Source organism: Dipodomys merriami, unplaced genomic scaffold (assembly GCF_024711535.1).
Source record: "Dipodomys merriami isolate MVZ:Mamm:240054 unplaced genomic scaffold, mDipMer1.0.p SCAF_1, whole genome shotgun sequence".
NCBI lineage: Eukaryota > Metazoa > Chordata > Mammalia > Rodentia > Heteromyidae > Dipodomys > Dipodomys merriami.
This window is the reverse complement of record NW_027202270.1, coordinates 20,044,026-20,060,279: the sequence shown is the minus strand read 5'-3', so window position 1 is coordinate 20,060,279 and position 16,254 is coordinate 20,044,026. Positions and strand designations below refer to the sequence as shown.

At 37.3% G+C, this 16,254-nt stretch overlaps 1 protein-coding gene across 2 annotated transcripts in view; it reads right to left on the bottom strand.

The window, feature by feature from the left end:
* Abca12 (ATP binding cassette subfamily A member 12) overlaps window positions 1–11,119 on the bottom strand; it is a 179,343-nt gene extending 168,224 nt beyond the window's left edge. For both annotated transcript variants that reach the window (XM_070027397.1, XM_070027486.1), the window contains exon 1: window positions 11,051–11,119. In XM_070027397.1, the coding sequence (XP_069883498.1) occupies window positions 11,051–11,119 (69 nt within the window). The remainder of the gene's footprint in view (window positions 1–11,050) is intronic.
* Window positions 11,120–16,254: the final 5,135 nt, after the last annotated feature.

Sequence of the window (16,254 nt, the reverse complement as noted above, 5' to 3'; positions counted from 1 at the left end):
CCAACAAGTACAAGAAGTATGCCATATTTTAATATTCCAACACAAGCTGAGTATTTGACTTCCTATAAATACTATTAACTTAAAAGAAACTACTTTTGAAAATACAGACTTCCCAAGCATGATATTTCACCAGCTTAATGTCTTGACTTGTTCTTCTGAAGTTCCTTTTCTGGTCATCTGTCATAATGTTCTAACTCCCTTCCCAAAAATCTTGTAGAGTTTTCCAGTTGCCTGTTGCAAATGAAATCCTGCCTAATTTCAACTTAAATGTGAACTATAAACTACTGTATGTTCATTCTCTGTTCAGCCTCAAAGACCAGTCTGTGACCTTGGATAAGGACTCAATCCATCTTGAATCCCTTGGATAAGGACTCAATCCATCTTGAATCCCTGCCCATGACTGAATATAAAACTGCATTATTGGATTGAACACAAAACAGAATGGAAGAATGAACAAAATGAATAATCAAATTAATGATAAATGAGCAAGTACACAGGAACTTAGGTCTCTTGGCTACCACCCCCCTCCCCCGCCCCTGCCCCATACCACTATAATGTACTGTGTCTGCTTCTATCACAGAACTGAACTTCCTGCTTTAGCCAACTTTTTTTCTCATTTTCACCTAATTCCCCAAATTAACTGGCAGCTCTTTTTTATGGTAAAAACAATACCTTACTCACCTCTGAATTTTCACTACCTGGTGCAAAATAAGGTCTCAAAGAAATATATCAAGTTGAAATTTCTTTGCAAAATTTCATCTCCCTATGTAGACAAGATTCACTTTGAAAGTCACTAACTGCTGAATATTTCATACACCTATAAAATTGGTTGCAGAACAGTGAACAACACATATTCACAAGCACATTAACTATGATGTGCACATAGTTATAAAGCTCAAGCAACACCACAGAGAATAAACCTTGCCTATATTTAATAAAGTTAAAAGTGGAACTGTTTCTGTCGGCTTATGTGGTCATAGTTGCTGTGATTCATTCTCCCACTGTTCAAAAACTATTCACTTCTACCAAATCTCAAGATTTCTACCTGGACCTCTTTAATATACTCCAAAGCAGTCTAAACCCAAACAATCATTGATCCTTTAGTAATTCTGCATTGAAATTTCCTACCAAAACTTTTGTAATATGTCTGAGAGTATTGTCCTACCTGGGCAGTGGTAGGCTTGAGCCTTGTGTCAGAATATGGTTATAAATACAAGATTTTTGTTTGTTAAGTAGAATAAGTTCACAGTGCATCTAAGAAACTCTGAGATACTTGGTTTGATGACTGGAATATGTCTAGATAGAGTTGTCAACGGAAAGTAGCACTTCTCTTATAACCATGCAGCCTAGATTTCATAGATTTGAAATGGGACCTGAGCTTCTATATGTCAAGGAAATTCCAAAATGGGTGATGCTGCTGGTTCAGGAGTTAGAGATGAGCAGAGTGAAGCAAGATATAATATACTTTCCCTACACAGCAGGACTGTTTATAAAGCCCCAGAATAGTTTTGTTGGAAAATGTCTTTGGGTTGACCTACTACATAGAGCTCAGAGCATACTAAGCATGGATTAGAGAAAAATGCTGCAATTTTATTTTCTCTAGCTTATAATCAAAATACCCCTCAATGACAGACATAGGCAATGAACCAAAATGTTATTATGTTTGTTATGAATTCCTGGTGTTTCTTTGATGCTGGCACTGGAACTATCCCTTAGCTTTTTTTTTGTTCAAAGCTAGTGCTCCACCACTTAAGCCACAGATCCACTTGCAGCTTTTTGGTGGTTAATTGGAGATAAGAGTTCACAAGCTTTCCTGTCTGGGCTGGCTTTGAATTATGATCCTCAGACCTCAGCCTCCTGAGTAGCTAGGATTACAAGCATGAGCCACCAGCATCCAGCAGAAATCATTGATATTTTTTAATCACATTAAAAATTTTGCAGGAAAGTTTTCTTCAAACTCATCACTTATAAAGCATGACAGCTCTGAATAGGCCTTTTATTTAATACTAGGATATAAGAACATGTTTTACCATACCATAATATTGCTTTTTAATACTTGAATAATGAATTGTTCTTATTTATAGTCCTATTTATTCCATTTAATTTTGTGGATTTAAAAACATCATTTTTTTTTGGTGTTTGTCCTGGAACTTGAACTCAGGGTCTGGGGGCTGTCCCTGAACTTTGGCGCTGATGGCTAAGATGCTACCACTTGAGCCATAGCTCCTACTTCTGGCTTTTTGGTGGTTAATTGAAGATAAGAGCCTATTAGATTTTACCTTTTAAATGCAATCCTCAGATTCCAGACTATTTTTTTAAATTTTATTATAAAGGTGCTATATAGAGGGGTTACAGCTACCTACGTCAGGTAATGAATGCATTTCTTCTTGGGTAATGTCACACCTTCCCTTGCTCTTTCAGTTTTTCCCTCCCAACCCTACCCACAAGTAGATCTAGGACTCTTGAGTAGCTAGGATTACAGCTATGAGCTACTGGCACCTGGCTAACATTATTCTTTTTTTACAAAATGACAAAAATCCTGCAATTTCATTATATATGCATATTTCCTCTCTAAACATGAGAATAAATTCTATGTAGAAACTAAAGTTTCTACTTAGAAGTTAAATCCTGCGTTAGTTGTGGGCCACATGCAGAAGACTTCCTCAGGCCTGCTGGCTAGTATTATTCTTAAAAGAATCACTGGAGCCTACTTAGAAAGTTACCCATTGCATCAAAGATGACAGGGCCTCTTGATCTGATCCAATTCTTTTGTTTTATTGTATATTCTGTATTCAGAAGGCTAGCACAGCTATTGGGAAACAGCAGGGGAAAGGATTTGAATCTAATGATACGTAAGCCAGGATTTTTGTTGTTGTTGTTGTTGTTGTTTTATATATAATATTCATGCTTCTCTAAGGAGAGAGGAAGAAAGCATTACAGAAAGTGTTGGGAAAATGTAAGTGATATAGAATGTTGGGCTTTTTATTCTAGCCTTGTGTCTCATATAGTTGAAAATTATCTGTTCTTCAAAGATTTTAAACACAAGCTACCAATCATTATGTTATATGACTCACTGGAAATGTGGACTGTTGAAAATTATTTCTAGATATATTAGTTTGGTATTTGAAGTCATGGTTATTCTTTAAAGAAAGTGCTTCTGTAAGTCTTAGTGTCCCCAAGGTACTTTTAGGAGCATCTATTTTCCATGACAACTCCATGAGAGAATTCAGCAAATGAGATAAACTATAAAAATAGATACATTCAATTAAAGAGTACATACTAGGAATTATTATCTTCTGATTGATCTACTTTGATTATTTTGTTCACAAGAGTGTTTCGGCAATTTTTACAATTAATTTCAAGCATGTTTGAGGCCCAGACAAAAATAAAGTCTAAAAAGGGGAAATGGAAGGTAATTTAGACTATGTTAAAGACAAAAAAACTCACAAACCTATAAGAAAATCTATTATCACAGGCTTTTACTTGGGCTTCATTTTTGAAGGATACTAAATGCAAACTTCTCCACACTGTCATTCTCTCATGAATGTTAAGAATGACAAATTAATGATAAAATGAAAAATAAAATTTAAATTTCTGCAGTAGCAAGACTGCTTTCAATGCCCTTCTAAATATTAACATAAGAAACTGAGAAACAAATGTAATATCAAGGATCCAAATAATGAAGCAAGAATCCATGCCTTCTTGTTGGTGGTGGTAGGTGTGTGTGTGTGTGTGTGTGTGTGTGTGTGTGTGTGTGTGTGTGTGTGTGTGTGTGTGTTGGTTGTGGGGCTTCTGAGCCTGGGCTCTGTCCCTGCTCTCTTCATCTCAAGGCTAGTGCTCTACCACTTGAGCCACAGAGCCACTTCTGGTTTTCTGGTAGTTAATTGGAGATAAGAATCTCATGGACTTTCCTGCCCAAGCTGGCTTTGAACTGCAATCCTCAGATCTTAGCCTCCTGAGTAGCTAGGATTACAGGCATGAGCCACTGGCACCTACCTGGGGAAAGAGTTTTTAAGATTCAGTGTCTTTATCTATTTATTTCACTCTAACTCTAAATCTCACAGCTGGCAACAGGACAAATTACTGGTGGAAGGATCCTGTTATGGTGACTGTTTGCAATGGGCTTTTGATGCCTTGGAATAAAGCATGTGTTCCATTTCCTCACTATTACCTGCCATCTAAGTTTCTGTACACTCCCCACAGTCACCTCAATTGTCTTTTCCTATAGATATTTGAGCTGGGGGCCCCTTGAACTGGAATGATTTGAAGTTGGTTTTGTCGTAAATAAGCCTACTGAGTATCTGTGCAATTTCTAAATGTTCTTGGAAATATTTTGGCCCATCTGAAAGTAACACTAGAATGTCTAGGATAAAAGGTCTACATTTCCTGAAGGGAAATGTAGTGGTTAAGCCACTATCTGGGAGAGTGTTAAGGAAACATAATTCAGCATGCAACATAGGAATCATTTATATAAAATTTGTACATTCATTAATACAACAAAAAAGTTATTGAACTCCCACCTACCAGGCAGTATGTGGTTAAAGATTTCAGTCTTTGGAGGGAGAGAAACATTTACAAAATTACAACTGAGTATAATGAATAATGCTGTGATTGCCTAAAGGCAAGAGTGAGAGAGAGATAAATCAGGAAAACAGGATAGAACATGAAAGATGAGAAAAGACCAGGAAGAAGAAAAGTATGTGTGTTAGATGGAGTGAGGAAAAAGTAGTGTCTTTCCAGTAAAACAAAAACAAAAACACTTGGGTGAAGATCCATTTAAAAAAGAGCAAAATATTCCAGAAGTAGAAAAATGAAGCAGCAAGTATTAGGAAAAACAGTTCTCTCCTGTGGTTAATCCAACTTTGACTAGAATGTTTCTAGTGACCAAAAAAAACTACACATTAGATTTTATTTTACGATAACTCAAATTTTCTAAGGTAAAATCGTCCTTTTGGGGACTACTACTCATTTGTTTTAGTTTGTCCAGGGCTACTCGAGAATTCAAGTATTTGAAGAACAGTCTCTTCTCCTCCTGAGTATCTACAACACTTCTACTAAATCTTCTTTCCAAATAACTTTCCCAGAATGAATTCTTATTTTCAAATGGTCTTTTCATAATTAGTCATGGATTTTGGTATAGTATTCCAAACACTGACTTCTTTAAATGTGCAACAATATACAGGTAAACACAACACACATCCTCTCTAAGCTCATTTCCACTTGCAGATGGGAAAATTGTTCTTAAAGAGACTAAGTAAGTTTTCTTTCTAGACATCACTAAGTTGTAGAGCTAGTGTTTGAACCTAAAGAACCTGGCATCAGTACTTGTACAGTTAATCATTAAGCTATATAGTTAAACCACTGCAGAACAGATGACTGACTCTCTTTTATCAGAATATTATACTTTTATTGGTTGAGCCTTGAGACTAATAAAAGAATTTTTTTAATTATTTCAATCCTGGAAAGCATTGAAAGTCATTCAAAGATCTTCCTATAACTTAGATTCATAACTTTTTATTACAAACTTGAAAATAAAAATTGTACAACCTTCTACAACATAATGTATACTGTCCCTTCCTTTCTCTTCCATTCTCTATAAAATGGAGAGGACTATTATTTGATAGCAAAAAAAGAAGATTCCAAGGTTTTCCTTCTGAAGCAAGAGCACAATTTGGAATAAAGCTTAGTTCCACCTCCAAAATTAAGGAAATAAAAACAGCAGAGTCATCAGTCAACTGAGGTTCTGTGAGTCAAGATAGCCATCCATATATATATATATATATATATATATATATATATATATATATATATATATATATAAAGATTATAATTTTGGACACTGGCATATTTTCTATGGTGTATAAGGAAACAACACATTTTTGTTGGACATCGGGACATTTATTCATTATTTTCATTTCTTAAAGACCTTCTCCTCATTTATATTATGCTAATTTACTATGTTTTTAAAACGTCTACTACCTGTAGGATACCGCAAATCTAAGATTTTTGTCATTGAGGGGAATTAGAGACTAATTAATTGGTTCTGATCCAAAAGAGATAAAGGACTGGAGGAAGTATATAGAACCTAATTTATTTAAATCTTATTTATAATTAAATTTGGGGTTATGGTTGAATCCTGAATTTTTCTAATCTAAAAATTATCTTAATGCATAATCCAACCTGCTTTAAGGCTTTCTCCCTTTCTCTAGTCACCATGAAAAGAAGTTGTATAGAAACAAGACATGGATTGTAGAAGGGTCAGTTTGTCAAGTTATTGGAATGCTCATGAGAGCTAGCTCTGTAATCCAGTGAGCTAAATATGGGTCCCTAGCTCAGAATTAGTTATAGGCATCAACAACTGCCATGAATTTTTCTTCTTTGGGTCAGAAGTTTAGATTTCCGAATCTAACATTGACAAGGTGCTGTCCCTGAACTACATTTTGCTCAAGGCTAGCACTCGACCATCTGAGCCATAGTGACACTTCCTGCTTTTTCTGAGTAGTTTGTTGGAGATAAGAGTTTCATGGACTTTCCTGCTTAGGCTGGCTTTGAACTGCGATCCTCAGATCTCAGCCTCCTGAGTAAGGATTACAGGCCTAAGACGCTCGTGCCCGGCTGGACCTATCTTCTTAACAGGAGGGAAAAAAACTCTTGTTTTGTATTATCCAGCAGCTCTTTGCTGTCCTGAGTATTTCATTAGTTAAGCTTTCCTTGATTCTCTGCTGGAATGTATCTTTAATTTTCTATTATTTTTAGAGTTAAATTTTATGCCCAGCAGGATAACAACTGCATCTAATTCAGTTTTCTCTATTATTTCTCTTAGTGCTTAATGCATTTACTCCCTTTAGTATTCATTTTTTTCCAACATAAGTGAAGACTAATGTTATCACAAATATTAAAAAAGCAAAATATCTAAGAAAATCTGGTATATATATATATACACAATAGAATTCTATGTCTCCATCAGAAAGAATGACATTGTCCCATTTGTTAGGAAATGGAAAAACTTGGAAAAAATTATATTAAGTGAAGTAAGCCAGGCCCGAAGAAACATAGGTCCCATGGTTTCCCTTATTTGCAATATCTAGTATATGTCTAAAACAAGCAGAAAAGGTCAGATAAGGTGATGTTAGGGAAATGAACCCTAAGATATGTATTCAAATGTTTTTTTTTCTTTCATGCGATTGTTTCTAACACATTTATAAGATGATTTCTTTGTTGTTTTGTATGTCCCTCTCCCACGGTATAACCCCTGTTTTCACTGTATTTGATGTTGGTATAATTTGTGGAGGGGAAGGGGAAAACAAATCATTTAAATAGGGATACAGGTGGATCCATTGCAACAATGAGATGTACAAGTCCTTATGTAGAAAACGAACTTTACAACTTTGGTGGGAGAGGGATTGGGGAGGGGGGGGGAGGAAAGGAAGGGATGGGAAGGGGAAACAAAGGAAGAGGCTACAATGCTTGATAAGAAATGTACTCATTATCTTGCCCATGTAATTGTAACCCCTCTGTACAGTATTTTCACAATAAAAAAAAGCAAACTATATAAATCTTCCTTGAAGAGATGATTTCTTCTTTGGTGGGCTGAACTCTGAGCAGAGATCAGAGAGTATTGCAAAAAGAAAAAACCCACAACAAAGAAATAGGCAATTCAAGAAATAGATTCATGATTGTGAATGGTGAAATCAGACTTCAATCCTTGAATTCATTGTATGACCTTGGACAAGGGACTTGGACATGAGCTATTTGGGACCATAAAATTGTCAGTTACATAATGCCAAACATTCCAGGATTTGAATCTTTGATTTCATGAGAGACATTTACTTCAAGTAAAAATTTGAAAGTTAATCGCAAAATTGGCAGCCAAATTCAACATTCAGTTTATCCTATTTCATTTTATTTCTGATGCTATATAGGAGTTTGTAATTTTTATCACTTTATATTCTGGCACAGTCTGTCATTTATTTCCTTACCAATCCACAATATACCTTAACATTATATTGTATCATTCTTTATCTTTCATTTATGTCATTTGCTTTGCCAGTAATAGATTCCTAACTCTTTCCATATAGACTGTCCTTCCTTGCACCTTGCTTTATGATGTAATCTGTTTTTTAAAATTAGGGAAGGTTTTCTTGGTGGTAATGCTATACCTTGGCATTTAATGAGGACAACTTATTTGTAGTATCACACGATTTCAATTTTCTGGGAATAAATTCTATTGTAAGATACAATTTTCAGAATAAAAATAAAAATACAGATAAAAATACTTGTCACCTTAAATCTGTGTTTCATCAATGATTACCTCTAGTGTCTACATAAAGAGTATGGCTTTGTCTCAAATTTATATGCTTTTTTTTCTACATTCTGTCTTCTAATTTGTCTATTTTTTTCTTTTAAAGCTTTTTTCATCTTATCTCTCTTGATATATTTTATCTCAACTTTTTAGCTTCTCTCCTTTATCTTTTCTCATAAGTATAATTCTACAATACATCTTTCTTAAGTTTTTTATTGTAAAAATACTGTACAGAGGGGTTACAGTTACATGAGCAAGGTTACAATACATCTTTCTACCTATATGTCTGAGTCTTCTTTCCAATGCTAAGAAATAGAGTTAGCCTTGGGCAAAATGTTGACAAAAGAAGTATATCTGTGCCCTCTTCTTTACTAGGTGCGATTTCCCTTCCTTCTTATTTGCTGTGATCAACTTTTATAATTTTCTCTTGTCCTTCTGGCTAGTTACAATGGATTCAAGGAGGCTTTCTATCTTTCCTCAAGTTCAGATTTTTTTCTGACTCACTTCCATAACTAAGATGCATCTTCTCTGGGACCCATTCTCTTGAGTTACAGTTAAGATAAAAAATGTATCTCAAAATAACTAATAACTCTTACTAGCTCTTTTCAGGATATGTAAAATGCAATACTTTCCTAGAATAAGTGTGATTACCAGAGACATTTTGGCGATCTGTGATACATGGGAATAACGTGTCAGTTGTAAGGAATGTGTGATCATGGGAAATGGCCATGGTATCAGTGTGAAAACATATTTAGCATATCTGACCTGCATCTCCTCTAAACATACCAAATCTAGCAGAAACAGGCTAAAATGAATCTTGAAGTAGTAATATATTCCCACAGCTTTAGACATCTGGAAGGAATTTATAAAAATTTCTAAGGAGCTGGGCACTGGTGGCTCACACCTGTAAAAATAGCCACTCAGGAGGCTGAGATCTGAGGATCACGGTTCAAAGCCAGCCCGGGCAGGAAACTCTGTGAGACTCTTATCTCCAATAAACCACTAGAAAATTGGAAATGGTGCTGTGGCTCAAGCAGTAAAGCGCTCGCCTTGAGCTGAAGAGTGCAGGGACAGCACCCAGGCCCAGAGTTCAAGCCCCATGACTGAAAAAAAAAATCAAAGGATAAAACTTCTCAATGTAAATAATTTAAGCATTTGTAATTTTACTTTCTGAAAAATTTTACAAGTTGTAAGGATGGCATACAACTTCAGCATTCAGTTTATCAACAATAACAAACATGCCAGTGCTTTGATTCTTAAGAATTGAATTTTCATTCCTTCCAACATTTATGAAATTTCCTGTCAAACCCTATTCTACTGTATTTCTTTTCCAATTAAGCTAAAATCTCTCTCTTTCTCTCTCTCTCTCTCACACACATACACATACACACACATTTCATCATTTATAAAAAGCATTTTGAAATTTATAAACACATTTAAGTCTTCCCACATTCTGAGTTAGATGTGGTGGGCCTTGTGCCCATTTTACAAGAGGGAAAACCAGAATGTAGAGAATGTGTCACTAGCTACGTAAGTCATGGGTGGAGCCTCATGAGACACATGTTCTTAGCATCTCCACATGCCAGAGCTCTTTTCCTGAGAAGCACCAGCCACACTGAACTAACTACATGAGAACTATGGGAATTTTCCTTTTGTGCTTTAATTACAGTAAAAAAAAAAAACCACATGATATATTAATGCAACGTTAACTTATAATTTTTTTGTCTAACACATCGAGGTTAGACACTTTATAATTTAAAACCCTGACTGTGGAATTCACATACATATGTGCCTATCTAATTCCCTTTTAGTTTATAAATCAGAATATTTAGCAAGAGTTCAATATACCAAGCAAGCCCAGAGTGTGATACAGTGCCCAGATAAAATGTTTCTTTCTATGACGCATACTATTTGAATATTTATATCACTCAGTCAAGGCTAGAAATTATTACTCTAAAATGAAGTACATTGAATGTTGGGCCTCTTTTTTCCTGATTTTAAAACATTCTTTCTGAATACATGGTACTTCATAGAATAATTCCCCCTTCCATCTTCCTGGACTCTGTCTAATTTTTAAAGTGGGCATTAATGTAAGAGCACAGAAAAGATGTTGCAAGGAGAAGGCAGACTGGAATAGTAAAGTGATTCAATAATATTCTTTTTTTAAACACACACACGTTTGTCAGTACATGGATTTTTAGATACGACAATTTTTTAGAAGCTTTCAATACTAACAACCTCCCAATTGTGTCTCTATCTTACTTTTCAATTGTTTTTGGTTTTCTGGGAACCTTTCCTCCCATTCCGTAAGATCTGGGGCTGTATTTTCCTTCCATTCATCCCACTTTTTAAAAAAGTAAATTCATTAAGAAAATTCTGAAAGCATTTTGGCCAGAACCCAGAATTCAACACTCCCCCCTTCCCGCCCCCCCTCCACACCCCCCACGCCCCCGGGGCCCCGCTTCCAAGTCAACCAGTAACAAGGTATATCCTGTTCTTGGTTTTGCCCAAGGCACATCCTGATTTACTTCTTGTAATTTACTGAAATCAAAAAGCTGCTTTGGGCCCATGTTAAGACTTGCCCCATTAGGTAAAAGGCAGATGGAGGGATGAATTCTAAATATCTTTTTTCCTGCTTTGAAAAATACCTCTCAACTCTTTTTATCTCTCATTAACATCCCATTTCAGGTTGCCTGGAGTATCTCCCTGTTCCCCACACCCACCTCCACCTTTTCTTTTTAAACTCACCGGCTGCCTTTTGACACCTAGCCAATTTTTCCACACCAGGATCCGAAGCTGATGACACTGGGAAGCCATCCTTTACAAATCCTAGACGGGCAAATTCCTCTCTTGTCGTCCTCCACTCTTCAGAAGAATTGATGCCTAGTCCGGTTTGCTGTGTGGTCAGTGGGTCAAGAGTCTTCTCACGGCATAGCTTTTGCGGGGAGCCTGGGGTAGGAAACCCACGCTTCTAGTTCTTCTTTTCTCGCTGGATTTTTTTCTTTCTTTCAGTTAATCCTTGAGCAAGGAGCAATTCTCAACCAGCTCTTCCTCGAAAACCAGGACCCAGATCAACGTCTTGCAGTAGTTTGTGCTTAGTTTACAATGGTATCCAGTCACTGCCTGTTGTGTGAAGCACACACTCAGTGAGAGAATGAATATCATTCAGATAATGTTCCACTGTGAAAAAAAGAGGTGAACCCACACCTCCTACTCTCCATGAAATTAGCCGCCTATCCACACCTTAGCAAGCATGTCACCTGCACTAGACACGTCATAAGGAATTAGGTGGGACCCTTGCCAAGCCAGTAGGACTTGTCCTGCATTCCCTTGCCTTCTTCCTGACACATGGAGCCTGCTCTGGCAGACAAGACACAGAGAATTTTATAGGCTCTGGGCACAGAGTCAGATCCCAGTGACTCTTGCAGTATTTTAAGTGTCATTAAGATACACTAAGTCAATAAAGCCAGAGCTCATCTGCAAAAAAAAAAACAAAAAAACAAAAAAAAAAACAATAGCTTTAGCCCATCATTAGACGAAATATGAAAGCATCAATCTTTAACCTAGTATTTGATGGTTTGATTTGGGGGGAAGGGACTATGTGAGCTAGGTCCCACCTCCCAATCTACTAGGTAACACATAATGTGGAAAATGAAAGGTAGGTGATATAAAATGTATGCAGTGGGTCCCCTATGATTTAAGAAGCTATGGTTAAAGGACAGAGGCTGTCCTAGGTTCTTCTTCTCCCTCCTCTGCTTAGGGTGCCTTCTCTTTCTTCTCTAGGTCTTTACCTCTCAGAATCACCTCCAAGTGAGTAGCTACACTGAAACCTTCCAAGGTCCCCTAATAAAACATTCCTTCTTGAGACTGAATCCAGCATAATTCTTTGTTGTTCTTCCTCTACAAAACTGGAAATTTTGCCTTATGGTTATTCTTGTATGTCACTTTTTATTCTTTCTACTTCTCATTTTCCTCAAGGAAAAAAAATTCAGCGAGAGTATACAACTACTGCGTTTCACAGTACTTTATATATGATTGGTGCTGGATAATTGCTGTTAACCGAATAGACTAGTTGAACCAATACTGGTTTGGTGATGTTCCCATTTAATCCTTGCCCTGATGCAGCGTCTACTTGTAAAATCAAAACATTGCTTGTGTTTTCCCTTCCAACACAGCGTAAATGCTGGTTCGGCTGCCTGGGTCGCTATGCCGACGGTGTGAGGCTGGTGTGGCAGCCAGCCTAGGGAAGATGGGGACCATGATGGTACATGCCCATGACTTCAGCCTTGGCCCTGTCTCTCCAGACCTAATCTCCACCAGGCAGGCAGGCCTGAATATCTAGAATATGACCCCTTTAATTTTGTCTTGACAAGGATAAAGGCAGTGAGTTTTCTCATTTCTGTTTTGTTTGTTTGGACAGTGGAAAATCCCTGAGATAACACTCTCCTTGAACACACTTGACATGCAGAGGCTGAGAGTTGTCTGGCTTTCTCAGTCTTGTTGGATTGGAGCTTCTGCTCCTCTGGCCTTCTTGTACTGCTATCTGTTGTCACAATCTACAACTCACTAGTGGCATGCTCCACAAATAAGCATTACTTAGTTGTAAAGATAGATGGGATTGGGGGGGGTGATTCTGCAAGCTGAGGGACATTGCAAGGCAGAGCCTCCTCATGTAGTCAGGTTATTCCAGGTTAAATAGCTTTGACTCATTAAATAGCTGATGTAGGTCCAAGGTCAGCTCAAAATATACCACGTGGCTTCTTCCAGAAGCTGCTGGTCGCCTCTCCAGTATAATCACAAATTGCTTTGTTGTGTGGTTGTTTGTTTAACTTTAGTTGATGTTCTCACTTGACCAAACACCTTCACACATAACCTTTAATTTTCTAATGAAGATAATGTATTTTTTATTACAACCTATGACTTCCAGGGAGATTTATTTCCAAGCTACCTATCAGGTATTTAATATACTTCAGATATTCCTTTGTATTTGAAGGCACAGTGTCTTAGATCATCGTTCATTAGAGATGAGACATTCTTTTACAAAACTGAATTTGAAGCAGTTTCTTTAAGTTAGGATACATTGACAACTAGATTTTCAAGTTTTACGCTATTATGAATATAAAGATCTAAGCATCCATTGCATCACAGGTAGTAAAGATTTTTTTTTTGCTTTGTTTTGGTTTGGAGAGAAAGTAGTTTGTGGTGGTATTGGGGCTTGAACTCAGGGCCTCTCACTCTGACTTGGCCTTTTCTGCTCTATACTGTCTTAGCAAGAACTTGCGACCTAAGACCACTGCTCAGCCATACTGATGTTTCTACCAGAGGCCAACAGATGCAAGCTGTCTTTATAGATGATTGCCATAAGTCTACCTAAACTCCTTTTCTCTGTTGCTGCTGATTCTAGTCCTTGGAACTAGTCCTTGCTTCGTTTCACCAAGCGAGAAGTCCTCACACCTACCTGAACTTCAAGAATATTTCTCTTTGTGTGTATATTTCACCAGCAGTGGGAAAGTGATTGCTTTATTTTGGAATCCCATGATTCTGAAGCACTGGTAACTGCAAGTTTTAAGTGAGTACAAATTTGACTGCACCATGCCCAGAGCACCTGTCGAAGGCATTCTTCTAAAGTTGCTCTTTTCTAGAGCCTTCCTCCTTCCCCTACCTCTGCCTGTGGAACACAGCACAATGGCTGCACAACAGGATGACTACAGGAACTACACAAGCATTGGATGTGGTAGCTTTTGCCATTCAACCAGTCATGTAATACACATTGGAATCAGGGAAAAGGGGATCAGTACAACATAGATTGGGTAATAATGGCTTGAAGGCATTATTTTAATGGTATTTAGTAAAAATATTCCTTATTAATAATAGCAATAATAAAAGTAGTTACTAGAAAAGAACAAGTGCCAACCTTGATATTGGCACATGTGTTCTATGTATGAATAAACCTGTGAGAGCAATATTCTTCTCTCTACACGATGAATGAGGAAATGTAGATCAAGAGTCCTCCCTAGGTCAAACAACTAATGGTCATACATGCATCACACTCTATTAAGAATTCTCACCTCATTCCACCCCAAAGTATTAGGGTAAGTGTAAATCTATAGCTCAACAAATAATGAATGGGCAACAGGATACTAGTATTCTTTCCTTATAGCTCCTTTCTCAATATCTGTGAAAGTGGGAACCCACCTTCATTTCAGTTAGTTTTGCTGAGAATAGAAAAATGGCTTTGCCTTTTCAATCAAGTTGAAACACTCCATCAACTAACTCAGGGGAATTGACTGGCAATGAACAGAGGTACATGACAGAAAATGACATCTGTGTCCAGTGAGCTTTGTAGAAGATGTATGGTCCCATTAGTTTGGGGTTCTGTTATGAGATAACCTAGGCTATAGATACTTTAGTCTGGAGTAAGAGTATTCAAGTTCATGTCCGGGCTCATCTGCAGTTTGTAAGCAGATGACTGTACTGCTGGGTAATTCCCTTGAAAGTTTCTGTGTCATACTTTCCTCATCTGTAAAAAGATGGTAATAATAGAAACTGTATTATATTGTAAGGACTAATGGATTAAGTAGAGTACATGGTACAAAACCTGGTACATAGTAAATGCCGTACAAGTTCAAAAAAAACCCAAAAAATAAATTACTAGATCACAGAACACCAGACTAGGTAGGTACATATAACAGAAATCTAACACAAGCCCCTCTTGATAGTAAGTGGCCAGTTAATGCTTATGTAATTATGAATATATTCAGTTCCCACCACCATAATAAAATAGAATAAAGATAGCAAACATCTGCTAAGCAGTTATTGGATTGTCGTAGAACTCTATGATATGGGAATTATCACTATCTTCATTTTGAAAGGGAGAAGGTGAGATATAGAAGTGACATAACTTGTTTGAAGTCACTCAAATTAGACAGTGGCAACAGTGAGATGGGCAGATAGGAAACTCATATCTTGTATCCATACTTTAACTCTTTGCGCCATGCCCTCTCCAGTTCTACAGACAGTGCTCCAAGGGAAGAGCCCAGAAAGGAGCAAAAGATTATGAAAACAGAATAATAAATCCCTCAAAATTGCTTTAAGAAATGAGCATGAAAGGCAGGGAGAGTGAGGATTCATGTGCAACTGTAAAATTATAATTTCCCCCTCTATAACTAATGTAAACTAATAAAAAAAAATCACTCACAAATGGAAAGAAAAAAAAGCAAATGAACCAGACATGGTGGCACACATCCATAATCCCAGCTACTCAGATGACAAGAGGCAAGGAAATGAATAGTTTGAAGTTAGCCCAGGTAGTGTTAGCAAGATCCCATCTCAAACAAAGAAATAACAAAACCGAAGTTGGAGGTATATCTCAAATGCTGGAGTGCTAGCCTAAATAATATAAGACCCTGGGTTCAATCTGTAGTAATAGGGTGGGGGGGGGGAGTAAAAACAAAAGAAGCCTAAGAGCTTCATGGGATTTCCTGGATTGTTAAGAGCCTATAAAATGTTTTAAGAATTTCTTTTTTAAGTATTGTCAAAATGAACGTGCAAGAACAATTGCTCCAAGAATGCAGAAGAAGGAGGCTCATCATTTAGATTCCTTGGTTAAGCACAAAGCACTCCATAGCCTAAGCCCTTGCCAGCTTCAACAGCATTGTCTCCCCACCTACAGACCCCCTTCCTGCCCGCACTGCAGTGCTGTTCATGAGGACTGCTCACTTTCAGCCTTCATCACGTGGGAACTCTGCCAAGCAGTGCCATTCTTCTTTCTTTCTGTGCTGGTACTAAGGCTTGAACTCAGAGCCAGAGCTCTTTCCCTTAGCATTTTCTGGTCAAGGCTGGCAGTCTACCACTTGAGACCTCCACTCTGACTTATTGCTGGCTAATGAGAGATAGGAGTCTCACGGACTTATCTGCCCAAGGTAACATTGAACCCTGATCCTCAGATCTCA